This window comes from Rhipicephalus sanguineus, chromosome 1 (genome assembly GCF_013339695.2).
Source record: "Rhipicephalus sanguineus isolate Rsan-2018 chromosome 1, BIME_Rsan_1.4, whole genome shotgun sequence".
Lineage (NCBI taxonomy): Eukaryota > Metazoa > Arthropoda > Arachnida > Ixodida > Ixodidae > Rhipicephalus > Rhipicephalus sanguineus.
In genome coordinates this window covers 124625328-124645951 of record NC_051176.1, presented here as the reverse complement: position 1 = coordinate 124645951, position 20624 = coordinate 124625328, and the positions used below count along the sequence as shown (strand labels likewise).

General features: G+C 43.0%; 2 protein-coding genes across 2 annotated transcripts in view; one reads left to right on the top strand and one right to left on the bottom strand.

The window, feature by feature from the left end:
- Positions 1-3167: 3167 nt before the first annotated feature.
- LOC119397380 (dolichyldiphosphatase 1) lies at positions 3168-18699 on the bottom strand. The gene is made up of 8 exons (XM_037664814.2): positions 18524-18699; positions 17587-17687; positions 14644-14728; positions 14459-14552; positions 14276-14374; positions 11921-12049; positions 11038-11127; positions 3168-3640 (listed from the first exon to the last, which is right to left on the bottom strand). Exons 1-8 carry the CDS (start codon positions 18666-18668, stop codon positions 3601-3603), a joined length of 783 nt encoding a protein of 260 aa, XP_037520742.1. The 5' UTR covers positions 18669-18699; the 3' UTR covers positions 3168-3600.
- A 211-nt stretch (positions 18700-18910) lies between these two features.
- The window catches only part of LOC119397369 (queuine tRNA-ribosyltransferase catalytic subunit 1-like), a 40684-nt gene continuing 38970 nt past the window's right edge, over positions 18911-20624 (top strand). Inside the window, 4 exon segments of the mRNA XM_037664805.2 lie at positions 18911-18993; positions 18995-19138; positions 19757-19825; positions 19940-20157. Of these exon segments, the coding sequence (XP_037520733.1) occupies positions 18913-18993; positions 18995-19138; positions 19757-19825; positions 19940-20157 (512 nt within the window). The 5' untranslated portion in view covers positions 18911-18912.

The window sequence follows — 20624 nt, the reverse complement described above, 5'->3', positions numbered from 1 at the left end:
ACTCTTGAAATGCTATTACATCCATCTTGAACCAGAAAAATAATATGCTTACTTTCAGTAGCAAATGTTTAAACTTGGTACAACAAACATGTTCAGACATACTTTTTGTTCACATTTGTTACAGTTCATGCCTAACCATCTTTGCTCTTGCTGTTTTGAATACTACTGGTACAATGGTGCGTACTAGACTAAGCTAATTACGTTTGGGAGAACAAATTTTTGGCAGTATTTCAATATATATTTTTTGAATTCCAATTAATGGACTTTTTGCCTACGACCTAATGTGGTGTTAACTGGCATAAGGAAAAAAAGAAATACAAAATTTAGATAGGGTTTTTCAGCAACGGATGGCACTGGCATGATACAGAATCGTCAAAGGAAACAAATGTGTCCACTTTAACATTCACCATTGCCCGGTTATGCTTGCATTGCAAGCAATAATCAAACTGGAAAGGTTTGCCTATATTCATTCTGAAACAACAGAGTACAAGAACAGACTGTTGGAGATAGATGCAACAAATTATGAAAATGGTCCAGAATGTACTGGAATATGGCATCTCAAACGGTGCCTTTCATGAATCTACATGTGGCTACCAACTCTGATGACACAAGGTTGCAATAAAATGCTGTACAATGGATACAGGACAATGTTCAGTAACACACTTGTTCCACGAGGCACACAGTCACTGTCTAATATACTTTTTGCTTGTCTGGGTGGTCCACTCAACGTTGTGTACACAGTTAGTTTTACACATATCAGAAATATAGAACTTAATGCAATGCTGAAGTTGGTGGAGCAGAAGTGCACCACATTTGCTTCAGTCAAGTAGATATTCAGAACTGCTCGAAAATCTAGTGACAGATACAATAAAAGGCTCAGTAACAAAGGTAGCGGGTTAAAATAAAGGGCAGCATTTGCCACAGGTTGGGCTATTTAAAACTTCATTAATAAAGCAAATGTGTTTCTCCAGCCTTGCATGTTGTTTACTGATAACACTTGTGTTACTCGCGCATCTGAACCCTCCAAGTGCCACTTTTAAAAAACAAAGAAATGCAATTTCCTTTCATTGTGTAACCCATTAAAAATTTTCTGCAGACAAAAATAACAGCATGTGACTATAAAGTTACCTCTCATGTGAAAATGACAAACTCGCTAATCTGCCCGGGTACAGAGAAATGCAGTGTCCATCGTCTCCACAAGTTGTACACTTCCACACTTAGGGAATCAACTACATGAGCACTCTCTGAACAGCAGCATGCTTAAGCATTTCCTTCAGTCATACTAACACGCACCAAAGACATGATGAATGCTCCCTTACTACAAGAAAGCCTATTCCTGTTGGAGGCTGCAGACAAAGCCTTCAAATGTACAGTACTCACGGATTGAAACCGGACAATTTAGGGCTAAGTAACGCACATACTTTTGTTTCCACCATCTTCAGTTCAGGTCATATCAGCGTAACTTCGATTAGAATGCGTAGATCACAGCTAACATTATCTTTAGAGACCAGATTCGTTGCGACAGGACGTGGTTATCTTGAGCAATTGCACACACCAGTCGTTATATCAAAATTAAAAATTTGACGTCTGCTTTGACTCCGCGAGTACTGTATCATCATGTACTAAAATTTTATGTTCACAGCGACTCCAGTTTTCTTGATGTGCAGTGTTAAGCATGATGAGAAGGGAGTATGGCATAACAGAATAGTGAAAAAGTAAAAGCTCAGTGAAGTGCAAAACAAACTTATGACTTTATCATATAGTTCTGGCACCTTTTTCACATGTTTGTCCCTTTTAAATATTGCTGGTCCACAGAGGCAGTGCCATTGGCTATGCAATAATATTTTGTGTCTACCAGCAGAACAACTCACATTAATCTTTCATTCTTTGCACACCCATCTTTTGCTACCTATTATGGCACTGTCAGCCACAAACACCAAACATAACTGACAAATAACTGTCAATGCAAAATGAGAAGAGCTCGGTGCTGCATTGTTAAAACTTCCCTTGGCACTTAAAGGGTTAAGGAACATTGCTCTGGGACACCCTATATGTCTTTATACCGTGGTAAACATTGTAGATTACAAAAGTGGCACTTCACACACACACAGCACAGACAGTGACAAATTCTCTTTGAATCTCAGTATCTTGAATCAACACTGGGTAGCACAGAACAACGTCCAAAAATCCTGACGGACCTGTAATGTGAAGTTGCAAGCTCCGACATCAAACCTGTTCTTTTCCTTTTTTTTTTTTTGATTACCCCAAACATCAACAAACAAGAAAGTCATGCCTACTTACAACAATTCATACTCTCGACTGCCTCAAAAATTGGTTCACTTAAAATGAACTACTGACTTCCCCACATTTTTACAAAATACTCGGGTCGATTTGAAAAATAGATAAAGCATACTGTTAGCCTAGTTTTCTGCAAGACCAACACTATTGATCCAGGCTTTTAAAGGGGTCATGAACCACTTTTCCATGTAATGATCTAATGACCTCAGTATCGGAGTTTACTGCCTCCCGAATCGATTGCCACAAAAATTTCTCGAATCCGTCAAGAATGAGCGGAGTTAAGGGGGTTTGGCGCACGCTCCCAGCGCTTTCTCTCTTTTCTCGTGCCGACGAGCGCACTGGAAGCTAGACAGGGAGGGATGGCACGGGGGAAAGAAGTTACGTTAGCGCGCGTCATGAAACGCGATCGCTCTCCCGCTGTGATTCGCGCACGCGAGTGCGACTACCATGTACTGAGGAGTGCGGCGCCGGCAAGTGGCGGCACCCCGTGGCAAGAAGCGCATCTGATCCAAACACCGCTCTCGATTTACGTCGTCTATCGGCCAATAAACATGCTATGTCTCTTGCGACGTAAACTGGCAGATCCGCGACGTCAACGTGCAGATGCCCCACCCACCGACGAGAGTGAGAACCGGCCTCTGTTTGAAAAGAGGGTGCCTGGGGAAATGGCAACTTCGCGCTCCGCATTTGGCAGAGCAGTTCATAGCCGTGTCAGCTTTCCACAGGATGTGTTTTTTCAACAAGCCCAAGGGGTGCTTCATGACCCTTTTAAGCATATCAATCAGTAAAGGAAGCATGCCTTCAAACTTGGAGGTTATACAAATGTGGTTGCAAGACAAAACAACCAAAGTGACACACACACACAAAGGTGATGGATGAAAAGGCTTGGCTTTATTCCTGGCCACAACCAGTCTTAAATATATGGAGATCATTGTTGGACCAATGGTTCTGAAGAGACGTCAGGTTAACGAGAGGGCAGAACCATGTATGCAAATGTTGATGGAGCAAGTGCAGGCGATGAGCAATGTCTATCATGCCTGCACCCTGCATGCACACTGGCACATTTGACACGAAGTGGACATGTAGCTGCTGCCCATCCACCCATTTATTATAATTCCTTCCTTACATAAGCATGACACTGAAAACTTGAAAATGGAGTGATCTGCTCGCCTCTGTTGACAGACGTCCTCATTGCACCTTTCGCATCCGCCCCAGACCCCCCAGAAAAAGACTTAGTCGTGTTGTCATCCCTTCGTTCCGATGACTTGTGTAGGAATGCCTCCGCAGGCGGGTGTCCCAATGTCACTGAGACTTCATGGACACAAGCTTCCGTTGCCTTGTCCTGAAGAAAAGGCAGCACCAAGTGGCACATCAACAAAGAAGCATCATAATTATTTTTGGTTGGAAGAGGCGGCAAACATTGTAAAAGAAACTCCTCCTTTCAAAACATATAGAAAACCACAACAATTACAGCAGCATTGCTGATGATGAACTACAAAAAATTATTAGTCACGATGTTCCATTGCTTCGAGCACATGCATCATCCATATGGTGCCAGCGCCCACTTCAAACCAAGACATAATAATATCTGGGGTTTAACGTCCCAAAATCAAACCAAGACAGTCATGCAAGTTCTCCACTTGCAAGTATAAAATGTTGCTGATGGTTACTCTAAATAACCCTCATCTGTTGGTGCCTCAACTATACAGTATACATGACAGATATACACCTACTGTTTTAAGGCAAAAAGCTTAGAGGTGCCTCATCAAATGCGAAAATTTACCGTTGGCGTCCCGCGTCGGCGGAGTCAACAATAGTGATGCAAAAAATCATCACATGATGACGTCACCACACGACGTCACAGATGGGCAAAATTTGTGACATCATCATGACACCACCATCATGACTTCACATAACGTGACGTCACATTGATGACGTCATCACATCACATCGTCGCTTGGTCACGGAGGCGGTGCAAAACCATGTGAGGTGCAGAAAGCTTGCCATGCCTCCGATCCTAGAGACAGTGCAAAACCACGTTAGGTGCAGAAAGCTTTCAGAGGGGGGCGGGGGAGGATGAATACATCGACTCAGAAGAAAAAGAAGAAGATGGCTTTCGCCTTCGAGCCATCTTAGCTGAAACTATAAGGGACCCTGTGAGTTTTTCCGAATTCCATGCAAGCATGCATGTTGCTTAAAAAGGTATATCAGGGTTTGCAAAAAGAAAAAAAAAAGTACTTTTATTATACTAGTCCAGCCTCAACCCTAGTCTGGGGCTGTCATGGCATCCTGTCTGACCTAGAACGATGTACCATTTTTCAAGGACTTCCTATAGACCTTGTTAATGAAAGCTCCCTGGGAGCCGCCATAAGCCTCTCTGGGCTTATGGCGGCTCCCAACGTGCGTGAGCCCCCAAAAATGCACTGTCGAGGTTGTGACGTCAGCTTTCGTACTCTCGCGCAACAGCCCAGAAAGGAGGGGAGCCTTCTCTCCGTTAAAAAGGTGTACATGGTAGCACTACAGAAAGCCCACAACTCAAAGTGTCAAACATGCAGTGGTCTCTCCAACAGTGAGGATAAAGTATCAGGAATAATATGTACTGGGTTTGGTTCGCATTATGCCGTTCCTCTTTTTTAAAATTGTGCTGCGTGATAGTTGAGACCTGTATAAAGGTCACTCGCAGAGAAAAACAACTGAAATTAGCAGAAGAGTGCTGCTTCAGAAAAGCCAGCAGCCAGTGATAATAATTAATAATTGTTGGGGTTTAACAGTCCCGAAACCACAATATGATTATGAGGGCTCTGGAAATTTCGACCGCCTGGGGTTCTTTAACGTGCACCTAAATCTAAGCACACGGGCCTCAAGCATTTTCGCCTCCAACGAAAATGCCGCAGTCGAGTTTCAACCCACCAACCTGCGGGTCAGCAGTCAAGCACCATAACCACTAGACCACTGTGGCAGGTAGCAGCCAGTGACCACAGCTCATGAGGAAAGAACCTGCTTGTCAATCCCAGACAAAATATTCCTTAAGGTTTGGATAATGTGAAGTAAATCAGCCATGAGTTGAACATACTAAAATTTATTTTCAGTGCACATAACTTTTTACATACTGTTTTGTGGCACACACAAGAAAGAAAAAAAACGCCAGGCCTATGCGGAAAGCACAGCACAGTCGCAGGGAAAGCTGGAAGAGCGGCATTTCTAGAGGCCATTGTAAACTCTCTTGGGGCTACTAATACAAGTACAATGGCAAGGTACCCACTACGCCATAAATCATAATTTTTGTGAAATTTGAAAGCATGCACTACGCCATTCGTCATTATGCGGAGAAGCGAGGTACCTGCTACACATCTGTAAGGCATTATGTGCACTTTGTTGATGCGACGACTAATGACAAAGTTATGGCTGAGCCCTTTGTAATGGGTTGGAAGCTTTAAACGACCCACTACTTACGACATTCGCATTGTGATGCCCAGTCGCTATTTCGCTCTCCCACCACGATATATGACATACGCAGTGATGCTACCGAGGACTTCTGATTTGTAGCAATTTTTGGAGCAGCAAAATTTCCATTTTGGAGCACTTTGGAGCATAAGTCAGCAAAAAATCTGGAGCTCACTCAGACTCACCATTGGAATATATTTTGCCCTTAGGGCTCACTTGGACTCAGAATCACCAAAATTTTCCTCAGCTGCACTCACTCGGACTCACTAAAATTTTTCTCAAACGGACTCACTGGGACTAAAACTCACCTAAATATCATTCACTCACACTCACAGCTCGATGTGAGTCGACTCATGAGTCAGTTAGCGTATAATTAGCTTTTTTTGATCAGGATGTCAATGGACTTAAACGCGAATATCTCACATAATATAATAATATCAGGGGTTTAACGTCCCAAAACCACGATACGATTATGAGAGACGCCGTAGTGGAGGGCTCCGGAAATTTCGACCACCTGGGGTTATCTCACATAATCGGTGCTCTACGATATGCATTTTGATCTCGTACCTTCACATACGAGTTATCAGTGATTGCAATCCAGTAAGGACATTTTTATTGAAAGATATGACACACACGAGATATTTTTATCAAGAACTTCCTTTGAAAAATTTTGCAGGGGTGGGGGGGGGGGTCAAGGCACGCCTCTGATCGATAAATATTGAGCTGGCGTATGACCGCTAGGGCATTGAAGTATGTGTGAGTAGAAGTGAGTATCAACGTGAGCCATCATAAGGTTGATAGTAATGCTGAAGTTGAGTAGTTATCACCATAGGTCAGCAAAGAAATTTGGGGCTCACTCAGACTCGCTCAAGAAATATATTTTGTGCTTAGGACTCGCTCGGACTCAGACTCACCAGAATTTTTTTCAACCGGACTTGCTCGGACTCAGACTCACCAGAATTTTTTTCAACCGGACTCACTCGGACTCAGACTCAATAACATTTGTCTCAACCGAACTTTCACTTGGACTCAAACTCACCAAAGTATTACTCAACCAGACTCACTCAGACTCGGGGCTCGATCTGAGTCTGAGTGAGTCGACTCATGAGTGAGTTTGCCGACCTATGCTTTGGAGCAGCAAAAATTTTCATCTTGGAGCACTTTGGAGCAGATAATTTTGCATCTGGGAGCACTCTGGAGCAGCTAATTTTACATCTTGGAGTGCACTAAAGAAGCAAAGCGCATTAACATTCAAGCACCTGAATAATTACTCTTATGAGGAGCTAGGAATATTTTGATTCATTGCAAATCTCATGGAAAAAATCATCTCAGCAGAACTCCATATTTCACTCGATAATGCAAAAATAAGGGCTCATGCAGTTGAGTGTTCTGAATAACCTCTTCGGTGATTATTTTCGACACTAGCAAATAAACAGAATACCAGATGCAATAAGTGGGTGCAATAAGTGGTGTGCAATAAGTAACAAAGAATACCGGATCAATAAAATTGTACTTTATGAAATAACACTCTAAATACATCTATGTGGTTATCAGCAGACGTGGTAGACAAATGCCCTGACGTACAACAGTACCTCAATGCTAAAGAGTCACACTGTTCCTAATGCATTCCCCTAAGACGACTCCAAGGCGAAAGCCAGTATCTTTTTCTTCTCAATCGATGTGCTAATACTCTTCCTCCCTCTCTGCAAGCTTTCTGCACCTCACCTGGTTTTGCACTACCTCCATGATTGGTGCACCGATCACGGAAGCAGTGCAAAGCGACAATGTCACTGTGATGATGTCATCACGTGACATTACGATATATGGCGCCATGATGACGGCACAAGTTCTGACGATCTATGACGTCAAGATGATGCCATCACGTCATGATTATTTTTTGCATCAATCGATTGACACCACCTGACGGTAAATTTTCGTGTTTGATGAAGCATAGATCTAACGCTTTCGCATTAATATTGCGTATTGAACTTTAACTGCCTGGCCGTCAACAACCTGGCCTTACATACCAAACTGTCCTCCATCATGTCACCACTGTGCCGTGCATGAAACAGCTTCGCTTATCATCCACTTCACAGAGTGGAATGGCTCCTCAATCTTTTTTTAAATTTTTATTGTGAAAGCAATTATATGGACACTCTCGACAGGTTTTTGCCGTCACCGTACTTTTCTGCATAAAGTCCAAATTGACAACATCACCATGCGCATTCTACCCGCGGGTAAATGCTCGCGAGCACTGGCAACGAATGCGGCTGAAACGGAAATTAAGCACGGACAGTGCATGCGATAACATCTTCAGTGATGGAAGCGACATTTTGCTTTTTGGAGCACACTCAGGAACAGAAAAAATGCCAATTTGGAGCACCTATTGACATTTTCGGAGCAGATGGCAAAATATTTCAAATGACTCCTGGAGTTTAAAGGATTATTTAAGCATCTCATAAGTAGTATCACTTATTATTAAAGATATTGCACATACATTTATCACTGCAAATTGCAACAAACAAATAATTAAGCAGATGGGTGATCACTGAACACTAAGTAAGATGAGTTATATATTTAAAATACCGGGTACTTGTGACACCGATGAAGCTGAGCCCCAAATTATAAAAGAAACTAGAATCACACAGAGCAGTTTATAATCGGTAACAGAGCAAAGAAATCTGTTATTTTCATATTTCACCAAGATAGACTGCATTTGAAATTTCAAAAAAGAAAAGAAGACAAGAAACCAAGTTCGGATAGGTTGAAAAAACAGTCTTGCCATTTCTTGTGGCGAAAATGATGTCGGAAATGACGAAGTGATAAATATGATCAGTAACACATCACAGTCCTCCCACCAGCAGTTAGTAATCAGTAAGATATCGAACTAATCTCACACACAATTTACCAAAATTGTCTGCCTGTCATGTACAGCTACAGACAGCTAAATCAGAGACATATCAAGAATGCCACTACTTGTGGCATTGTCGATATGCTAGTATGGAGCTAGTATAGAAACTCCATACTAGCATACTACAGTACATACTATACTCGCGGACAACTTTTCTTGGCAATGAAGAAAAGGCTACGGGGGCGGAGCTACTGCATATTACTGCTCCGCAAACTAGTCCGGTATGGCGCGCGTTTCGAACTTAGTTTCAGTTTGTGAACCTTCCATATCTCTTGTGATGGCTGTTGGATTATTCGAGCGTCCATGGTCGAATAATAACGTTGCATACTACTTGCTTCGTCTGCTCAGACAGCCATCTGTTAGTGAAATTCATCACAAGTTCCTTCGGCGAGTCGTCGGAAAAGCTGGAGGGTGACGAGCACTCACCTGAAGACGGAAGGCACCATTTTGACTCTGAGGAGCACGTAAAATGCGACGTTTTCACACGTGCAAGAACGTGAAATGACATTGCGTAAACTAAAACAAATATAAATTTTATATTTCCTTGATGCGTGTGCGCCTCTTTTCAAACAGTGTCCCATGAAAATGGAGCAATGTTGTTTTGCTTAATTCTCACGCAGAAAACAAGGAGGACGCAATGGTGGGCCTTTTTTTTTCAGCGGTAGTACACGCATAGTTTGGCTCTGCAGCCTTCTCTTCATTGCCAAGAAAAATGTCTGCAAAATAGAGAATGATAGTAGACAGCTTGTTTTTTGTTACGTTTAGGCTCGCTGGATGATCATGTGCTTAAAGTTCATTTTTTCAGTTTACCAATGCCATTTCGGAGCAGGTCCGGAGCAGTTACTAACAAAAATTACAGTTTGGAGCAGCATGGAGCAGCATCACTGCATCTTCCCGCGTGCGGGCCTGTCCTCGATTGCTCATCAAACAGAGAGGATACACCCCGCCCGTCTTTCAGTAAGGAGCATGTCTTTCATAAGTCGCTCGCGCGCGCACTATCTCGAGGCATTAGGAGACGGCTCGTAAACTTGCTGTGCTCTCAACGCCTACTTCACATTTAGAGAACTCACAGCACGAAAACCGCTTCGGTTCCTGGAGTGGCCATATTCCCTTAAATCAGCGTTTTGTTGAGTTACGAGAGATCAGATCCAAAAGAGTTAATTGCTAGCCTTACGTCGTATAACAATATAATTTGTTGGTATCGCATTCATTGCTTCGCCCTATAAATATAAATGAACTACACTATAAATCATAATTTTTGTGAAGTGGGGAAGGAGCCACTATGCCATTTTCCATCATTCTGCGGAGAACCATGGTACACGCTAAACACCTGTAAAGCATTATGTGCACTTTATTGACGCTGTGGCTGATGACGGTGAGGAATTATGACAGAGCCCTTTGCAATGGGTTGGAAGCATTCAACAACACACTGGTTGCACAATTCGCATTGTGTGACGCCTGGTTACAGAATTCGCGTTGTGTGATGCCTGGTTGTTATTTTACTCTTCTACCACGCTACATTACATATATGTTAATGTGGTTCCTTCCCGACATGAAGCCTGTATAGAGGCTTTTTGCAAAGCAGTTTCAAGCACCGGCATGGCTATGAGGTAGAATACTGAGCAGAGGGCCACGCAGAGGGCCCAGGTTCGAACCCCGTTCCATCCTGGATATTTTTTCTTATTTCGTTTTTTTTTTTCTTTCCGCACGATAGCGGTTACGGACACCGGTGGCAGCGGATAACTACTGGCGCCAAAAATAGCCCTTGTTGTGATCTCGTAACAGCTTTCGCTGTAAAACTTTCCGTCCTTCAGTGATGCATACCTTACGTGCCAGGAATGTTTGTCCCTGTCACTACTACTATGTGCTTCACAAAAAAATACTATGTACAAGGTGCTTTATGTGCGACAAGCCCTACATATGAGGAACTGTAATCTGGTAAAAGGTCACACTGTCTTTCAAGTGCATGCAGGGGTTAAGTGTGCACTTTAATATGGCGATTGAGAACAAAATTATTTGCACACAAAAGTGCTGCAAAAAGCCTAATTATAGCTTTGCGAGGAACACGCATACATGAAATTTCAAATTGGGCAGTTGGTTGTTTTCCCCAACATTATCTATAAAAATTGATAATTCCCTAGCGATTCCCCAACTTACGAATTTACCTTATTTTTCCAGTTCTTCAAGTTTGATCACATGAGAATGCTAAAATATTGATGGTGCTTATCCCAGAATACTGTCAAGTTTATCCCAGTTTGCAACAGTTTATCCCAGTTTGCCCATTCTTTTGCAACAGAAATGCTGCACCCTCACAAACACACCAGTCTTCTCAATTTAGCAACACACAGCAACAAGACTCTAAGAGCAGCATGCAAAGGACATACCTCGACTCTGCTCTGTAGGAGGTGTACTCGAACCACATCACATTAGGAATCAGAGTGGTGTCTCTCAGCATCAGCAATTCACTGAGGTGCCTAGCACGTCAAAAGAACAAATCTGATTATTACAGCACTTGAACAGTTCAACAAACATAGTTGTAGGAAATAAAAGAAAAGTGCCACTGACATTCTCCAGCCACTGCATAAGATGCATTACAGTGAGTGCCTTAGTGTACCTGGTCCCAATGTGTTTTGAAATGCAACAAGGTAGCAATAAAAGGACAGCATCAACATCTTAGCAGCATATGCCTTGACTAGTCAAGTGTCTAAAAACTTGCACCATACACACGAACAAGAGGGGAGGTCCCCAAGAAGAGGACCTGTATGGTCCTCTCGCATAAGCCGACTCCCCACCCTCCCCCTCGGAGAAATTCTGCATCCACCTTCGACTATACTGCCACATTACCTTTTCTTGCAACAAAGCCCTAAATAAACTTCAGTATCTAAGTTGATAATTACGAGTCGCTCCAAAAGATTAAGTCATTAACATAAATAACACTTGTAAAGCCAATTCTGAGTGAAATACAATGCCAAGCCCCCTGCACAGGAACAACGAGCCTACCCATGTTTTAACAATAAAGTAGGTCAAACCAAGTGGCTGCACAGACTACACCATCTTTATGATGCATATAAATCAGCTGAAAGGCATGTACATACATTTCAAAAACATTTATTGAAAACAAGGTTGGCCTGACACTGATCATAAAGCAGGTAGCAAAAAGAAAAAAGAAAAGCAGAAAGAAGTTACACCTTATGCAAAACAAGTGCATTCTTTCAACCGATAGGCCAAAGTAGGGTATAACAGCACAAATATATGCAAGGTGCTCACCAGGAAACAATTCGAGGGTAAAGCGGTGTGAGTATGAACTGGGTTATGCAGAACCAGAGGCAGGCAAGCAGAGAGCCTATCAAAGCTCCCCAGCACACCTGTGCCCATGTGTGGTATTCCAGGTACACTCTGCATACACCACAAACATGTGTCAAACCATTGTCACATAAAGCAGAGGTCTTGACCTAACAAGTCAGCCTGATGAGCAGAGAGAGTAGAATGCAAGTTGCTAAGCAATGCAGTTTATTGTAACATTCCTTTGCTACTGTTCCAAAATCTTTTGTTCAGGAAAACTTTTACACAGCTTGATTGACTGAAAGTTGCTAAACAATTTCTGTCATAACTATGAGAATCATTAAGATATGGTAAGTATAACTCGTGCAAAGTGCTCGTACAAAAAAATCTCACCAATTTGGGCATCAAGAAAAAGATTCACATGATTAAAAATTAACTATATCACAAGCAAGTCTTCCACCTCAACTTATATTCCACATGGTTACGAATGCAAGAACTGCATGGTCAGGTGACACCACCACTGACTACTTCCAGTAAGTATGAATCAGTTTGTTTCTGCACCTTTTACAGTGACCACTCCATTCTGGTGCGTGCTTTTCCTTACTACTGTAACTGCAGCCTCATCATGAAGATTATATGCAGCCTGCCACAGCTTAATAATAATAATAATATCTGGGGTTTTACGTGCCAAAGCCACAATATGATTATGAGGGACACTGTAGTGGAGGACTCTGGAAATTTCGACCACCTGGGGTTCTTTAACGTGCACCTAAATCTAAACGCACGGGCCTCTAGCATTTTGCCTTCATCATAATGCAACCACCGCAGCTGGGATCGAACCAGTGACATTCAGGGTCAGCAGCCACTGTACCACCGCAGCAGCTATGCAACAGCTTATCCAGCATGCACTCAGTATAATATTGAACTTCCTGCACAAAATTGTTGCAGAGATGGCTGTACATTTTCAAGGCAGAGGTATGAAGTACAGTGTGACAGATGTGCCTCATCAGCCTTGTACCAGATGAAGACATCCTGTAGCTAACCTCTGTTAAGCAACCAATACGAGAAACAATACCCACTGCACCACTTGGGCAGCTGTCAACAAATTATTCTTAACCTTTGCTGCAGTCTTCATAACTCCCACAACCTTGTTACCCAAAAGGATTTCCACAGAGTATAGATGCTTTAATAAATACACATCTGGCCAGTATCGCACAGTAGACCATATCCATGAGTAACCAAATGCAGCAGAGCCCTGTTTATATGTTTAAGGAACCACGGAAAGATAATGCACAATTGAAAAAAAATTTACAATCCGATAAAGCCTTTTTTTGGCAATAATCTTCTTTTTCAGGCTGAAATTAAATTCACCATTTTCAGAACGCACCTCCTTAAACGGAAGTACCTTTCTCTTCCCCATTGCCATAGTATCACAATGCACAAAGTGAGATTTTGAAGTCCAATGTAAAACATTTTATTGCAAGCACACAGCCACAACCCTACTACATAGCTGTGGCAGCTGTGCTGCATGGCCGAGTGGATAGGTGGCATGTGCACCTTATCTTGGAGGTTATCTGTGGCGAGTGCAAAGACTGTGCAAGCTGGCTGGTTGCCTTTCTTGCCACATGCCAGTTTTGAAGGTTGCATAATTGCAAGTTTCAGAGCCACGCCAGATATGGGAGGTCAGGCTGGTTCGAGATGCCTCGCTCTTGGAGCAGTATACACAGTCTATGAACACTTGCAAATTATTTCAGCCACAAGTAGATTCACTTTTTCAAGATTCAGCCTATGTTTTGATGATGTGAATGTTTCACGAGACCCTCTGAGATTTGCAGAAGGAGGGAGAACAGTGCAAAATTGATGATGGAAAACAAGACGAAGGTACGACCACGCCATGGCCGTCCCTTCTAGTGTTCCATCAAAAGTTTTGTGCTAACCGAGTACATGTTCTGCTGCCATGAGTCACTGAAATTCAGACGTGATTAATCATAAAACTTTTGCTCAATGTCAGCATTAAGCAGACCTGAGGTACCTGGCATCAGTGCTTACATGAATGTTTAGAATCCATAAATATTCCCATACTTACTGCTCTGGTTACTAGAAAAGATTTAGTAAAATGAGATACATTAGGCCAGTTCACTAGTAAAAAGAAAAGCACATAGAGATGTTTTCTGCAAATAGTACACCTTCAGTTTTACCTTAAACAAGTTTACAAAATTTGTAACTGCTATGTGCATTAAAATGTTCTGTATAACTACCACAAAAGTACACAAGGCTGTAGCACTGTGCTTGCATTTCTTTATAGAGAGATGCATCGCCTAGAAAAACTATTAGCCGCACCTGCTGTATGAAACAGTTCCTGCCAGCAGGAACCAGCAGATTATCACAGTACACTTCCAAAGGTTCTCCCAAGGGCAACTGCTATTGCCATGGTGCAACCTGCAAGGACGACATACTTTCAGAGCAACATACAGTGGGAAAAAAATAGAGGCGATCAACTGTCACCACAAAAGGCAGACTCACCGAACAATAACAAAGAAAGCCAGATATGTTGCCACAAACCACATGAGCTGAGAATGACTGGATGGCATGCCGAACTCTGTGAAGTTATCACGAGCTGCACGTACAAGAAGCAAAACATCAGTGACACTATAGAGCAAGCTTATTTATATGCCCTTACGATAAAGCACTTTCTAGAAGAAAATTACCTTTGTATGGTCTGGCTTCCTTAATTACATGCTTAAGTACAAAGTTTATGGCCTCGCTGAGTAGAGTGCCGCACAGGAATGTGATCTGAAAGAAAGTGGCCATGAGTTAGCCATAATCACAATATTAGTGCACAGCGTTAAAGGGGTGGTGCCAACAAATATTGTGGCTTGCGCGTTCTTTGCTGTGAGCGTATCCTATAGCTCCAGGAAGCATGATGCACGCATCAAGATTCATGTATTCTCGCTAAATAATTTAATATCGCCTTTTGATGTGGACAACTTTCGGTTTCTGGGTTCCGAGGTTGGGCAGTGACGTAGAAGTGTAGGAGGCTTGGTCACGTGACCACACAAGGCTGTGACGCACTTAGCCAGGAAGCGATCGAAACTCGGCGAGTGATGTAGCAACCGATGCTTTGCCGGTACTATAGTGAACTAAAATATATTCTAGTTCACTACAGCCGGTACGTACGTTGCAGAGGTGGCGGAGGTCACTCACGTCACTACAGCAGATCTGGGGTGACGTCACTACAACTTTCGTTGCCCTTCCCACAGAGCTACGTCAGTGTTGGCGTGCTAGCGATGGGTCTCCATCAGGAGAATGGGCATTTAGGTACACTTTGGAAGAGAATTAAAATATATTCTAAACGTTCGTTGTGTCCGACCCTTCGTGTGGAGTGTCCTTCCATACAGAGGAAACCCACAACAGGCTTGCTAGAGCCTAGAAATTTGATGGCACCACCCTCTTAAGAGCCATTACCTAACAGTGTCCAGAGGTACAACTTCTGCTGTTATAAAAGGATTGGAACACTGTGGCAAGAGACAATTGTCAATATCTCAGTTGCAGCTTTTTTAGATAACTCATTAGCCATGTTTAAGTACAGAAAATGCTTCATAGCAGTTAATCTCTGATTTTTGCAATTATACATTGTGTGCGCATTTTATTTCTTGATATGTTAAGTGCCTCTTATGCCTTCTCTGCGCTGTCTTAAGCTCTGCACCCCAAATTACGCATGTCGTTTTTATCGGCTGTTTGCTTGCTATGGGTCTTGATGACTGCTGTGTCACCAGTGAAATCGGCGAGAGCAAAGCATTTGATATTTTAATTTGTTTCTGAAGTGCGTTTTTGCGCCAACTGCAGCATCGTACATCAACTGTTTCTGCTGCCGGAAGTGAGGTATCGCTCAGCTTACGCTGTTCATTTTGATTGGTTGAAAATAAGGAATATACTGTGCACGCCTGAGATGTACTCATGTGAGGAATTTACAAATTGTGATGTGTTTAATACTTTTAGAGCTGGGAAAAGCACCAATTTGTGTATCAATTTCATTTTTTGTGCAACTGTGACACCAGTACCGCTGTCGAAGAGCTTCGCAATGTGTAGCCTTCATCAATGCACCGTACTTTCCATTTCTGCATCAGGATAAAACCATTCATTCCTCTATGGTAAAACACAATTTCCCTGCATTGTCAACTGCTGGTGTCATAGTTTTCACGTGCCAGCGTAATTCTTTTCGCTCAACTTGAGTGTGCACACGTTCCTCATTCCACCGCGTTCCATTACGCATTCCTGCATGGCCCTCAATGCTGTCGTCCCTGGAACTTTTTATAGAGGCGCCTTCAAACGTAACTATGCATAGCGTGTCGCTTCCTTCGTGGGAACTCGCGTTTGAAGTCCGTCCAGCCGGAGCAGCTCATCGTGTCTGACACGTTTTGACCTCTCATATATGAACATAGAGTCGTCTGCTAAACTGTTTGACACTGAATCCGTCGGAAAGTGCGGCGCCCGCTTAAGGCAGGAAGGCCACCGTGTTCTGCAACATTCCGGTACAGCAAAGTGTAAGCAGCATTCTGATTGGAACCAGACAACCAGACTGACACATCACTTGGTGAGTGAAATACGAAAAGGTACGGCCAATTTCTGTCCACTTTGTGAATTTGGAAGTCCAATAACTTCTGTTTGCATGCGTCTATTTCCAAAATTCTTTTTGCATTAATCTCAGTATGACACAAGGAACACGTTGCAAGGTAAAACTACGTGGGTGAAAAGTGGATCTGGCTTACTGCAATTCAAAGAAGTCCACGATTTGACTATTTGTTTTATTTGAAACTAACTTTTTTAGTGGATGTTTCAATTGGCAATTGACCAATTTTGATGAGAAGCGTTTTTTACATCAAAGAGACGTAGACTATGCTTCACGTCACCATTAAATTTATGCAAGTTATGGTTCCTAGAACTGGCTCGTTCAGGGGGAAAAAAAAAGGAGAGAGAGAGAAAGACTGACCTTAAAAACATAAAACTTTCGCTGGTAAGTGTGCCCTGTGGCCACCTAAAACTTGACCCAAAAACTTTGAATCAACAAGTACAGCAGCACCTATTAAGCAATGGCTTTCACCTCATACCTACATCCAACTAGATACCCGAATGAATCACGGTAACCAACAGACACCAGCACAATTTCGCCCGGATCTGCTTATCATTGGGTGCAACTGACAGCCAGCACAAGTGGCCCTGGCAAAAAGTTTCCGGCAATTCAGAAAACTAATACTCGTTTACTGACTGTATTCACTGCTTTCAATCTTGCAGGTGTAGGTAGGTGAGCTCACAGTCAAGAAGCAAGAACTAGGTCAGCTATGGTTTGACATCACTGGGGCATACACCACATGATGGTAGCCACTTCACTACACCTTCAGCACACTGGTCCTTGGTTCTCCCGGCAGTTTGCCATGTCACTTCAAAGAACCAACAGGAGGCAACTGGCGGGAGAAATTCTCTTAAGGAATTCTCCCGGCAGAATGGTCACTGCCTTAATTTATACATACTAATCAAATGCACTAGGCGCAGCATTTAGTACACTGCCTCAATTTCACGTTTTATCGCAGGTTTGCCACCATCCATCAAAACAGGAAACACATTTGTCAACTCTACAAGTGTATCCAACTCACCGTGTGCAAATCTCTTCTGAAAATGACTAGCGTTCCAAATGACACCAAGATCACCAATGGTGATAGGGAAATATAAGCTAAAGTCTTCCCCAGCCAGTCACCTGAAAAATTAAAACATCGCAATTTTTATGTCGCCTACATCACCTTCAATAAAGCCCTGTAGTCATACAACTTCGTCAATAACTTCTCGAAAGATAATTATTTATACAGTTAACTCACCGGTTCCCGAAGAACCGAAAGCTTATAGCGTTGAGGTTGGCTGAAGAATTAAGGGGTTAGCCGAAAAACCCGAGAAACAAATACGCAGGTTTCTTATAGTAAGATCTACCTAAAGCCCCTCCACACTGCTGTCGTCCGTCACCTCGGTGGCAAGAGCCCGCCGCTTAGGTGAGAAAAAAAAAAAAAAGCGGCAGTGGACACGGCTTCACTTCGACCAACAGGTACACAGTATGATAATGTAAACATAATCGTCGCTTATGTTTACACTATCGCACGCGCCACACACACACACACACACACGGTTTTTTTTTTTTCATCTACTACACAACGGCTTTCTGAGGCGCCCTACACAAAGCAAGTCAAAATGCCAGCTACAAAGCTCAGCTCTTTTCATATTCGTGTGCCCAGACGAGACACGAAATACGCCAACGTGGATAAGCAGTTCAGACCACTGTTCAGACGTTGACATAGCGAACAAATATTTACGCACAGATAGTTCCCCCCAGGAATCAATTGAATGGTTATAAAAGCGACGAACATACTATCCAGTAAATAATCAACGACGCAGTAAACCCTCCCTTAGAAACGTCACGGATGCGACCTGTCTGATCACTTGTCGATTAATAGCCACAGGAGCTGTCGATCATGCAACGTTCGACCCGGTTTCTCGCAGCAGACTGAAAACCGGGCGCTCAAATAGAGTCCACATATTAATTACCTGCAGGGTATTCGACGTGGGTCAGGGACAGCGGCACCCATGATCGAATTTCGTTGTCAAAATCGCCAGGTACCGGACCGTCCCCAGGTCGACCACCGGCCATGTTGTGTTGGCGATTTTCCCGCAGAGGCAGTGTTATAAACATAAATGCCACTGCATACGACGTCCCCAACGTCCCAATGTCCGCTTGAAAAAAAAAGTAAAAAAAAAACTTTTCTTTGTTCAAACCTAGACCACAATAATAGACTTTCTTTGTGCAAATTGTTTTATAAAATAACGCATAAAGATGAATTCACATCAACATGACCGCCGTTACAGCTTTCGATCAGACTTTCGACCAGTCGTAACACAAGCAAGCCAAGTCATGACGATTGGTTTTTATTTACAGTATGGCGGCGCCCTTGAAGCACGCACTAAAGTTCGAAATCGTTGCCGAGTGCCCAGTCACGAAGGCTAGGACTTCAGTTTTGTACTCTTCCTCATGCAGTTATCGAAACGCCAGTGTTCATGCCGGTGGGCACACAGGGGACCCTGAAGGGTCTTGTGCCCGAACAAATCGAGGAGCAAAAATGCAACATGATTCTTGCCAACACTTACCATCTCGGCATGCGTCCTGTGAGTAATCGTCCTGCAGCGAATTCACGAGCGTTCCGCGTGCGAGACTCGTGCATTTGGTTACGCTGAATTAACTAATGAACCTGGGATTTATTATTTGTGACGTGGTACGCGAAGCGTCAACTATAGGGAGGGGATATATTGCCGGCAACCGGCAGTCTACGAGGCTGCGTGCCGGCACTGCAGCCTATTAGACACTCCCGTCGTTCGGGTTTCGTGGCGCGTGAACATGGTTCGAATCACGCGTTTATTATCTTTCGTTTTTTTTGCATAATTTAAGTATTTAACATTAATGCTCCGAAGGAGCCGTCATTTGCTTTTAAAAGAGTATCGCGTTGGTGTCAGCGATGACATTCCTGGCTCTGGCAGTAGTGACACGAGAGAGACGGCACCGTATGTTACTGACCTCCCAGTGACACGGGCCCACCACTGACAATGGTAGAATAGTTGGAGACGAAGGCGTATTGCGAACACGCTGGACGTAACTTTAGCAACTTGCCGCCGGCACAATATCTGCCAGCGGTAAAATACCGGCGCTTTATCCTTAGGTTTAGGTACACGTTAATTGCAGGTGGCTTAAGCATATTTTCACGATGTAGTTGTGTGCACATTCTGCAGGGGACAGAAATACTGCAAAAAGCAGGCGGCCTTCACAAGTTCATGAATTGGAAGAATGGTTTGCTGACTGTAAGTTACACGTTTTGCTTAATACTTGTTTATACTCATTTGTGGTTGAGCACCCGAACATGCATTGCTTTGCGGCTTTGACCTACCACTCATCGGCCAATTATTACGTTTCAGGATAGCGGTGGCTTTCAAATGGTCTCTCTTGTCAAACTGAGCGAAGTTACGGAAGAAGGCGTGAGGTTTGTGTCGCCGTATGATCAGCGTGAGATCATGCTGAGCCCCGAAAAGTCAACCGAAATACAGAACACAATTCACGCTGACATTATGATGCAGCTGGACGACGTCGTCAGCAGCACGATTTCTGGACCACGGGTTGAAGAAGCCATGCACAGGTGTCTGTCCATTTTACTTCACGCCACTACTGCATTATTGCATGCTGGTTGGAATTTCCTGAACGTATGTATGTTATACGTGTAGCTTCTTAGATATAAGTTAAGGAGTAGTTGCATATACAGATGTAACTCTAAATTACAATTTCGATATATAGTATGTTCACATCAGAACTCGTGCAAAGGTAAATTGTAAATTTCAACCCCAAACTTTTTTGCTTTAATGTATTCATATCCATGTCATTGGAAGAGAAACTACATTTTCCAATTGCACTTGTGCTTGAACGTGCAAAAGACTAATTGTACTTACTGAGGCAAAAAAAGAAAGAAAACACAAATGCAGAGCATTTCTTTGTGAAGGCAGCTCCTAAAGTAACTTTGGTTTACCACTTGTGCTGTCTACTGTCACAAAAATCTCTGTAAAACTGAAAAAAAAAAGTTGCTGCACACATCATAATTGCAGCTTGTTC

What these genes read in the sequence shown, in the direction of transcription:
- LOC119397380 (XM_037664814.2), bottom strand. Translation starts at nt 18,668, where the DNA reads ATGTTTATAACACTGCCTCTGCGGGAAAATCGCCAACACAACATGGCC. An exon ending in TCAGAAGAGATTTGCACACG is followed by an intron (nt 14,729 to 17,586) that starts GTGAGTTGGATA and finishes ACTTTCTTTCAG; the next exon opens with ATCACATTCCTGTGCGGCAC. An exon ending in GGAAGCCAGACCATACAAAG is followed by an intron (nt 14,553 to 14,643) that starts GTAATTTTCTTC and finishes TTGTACGTGCAG; the next exon opens with CTCGTGATAACTTCACAGAG.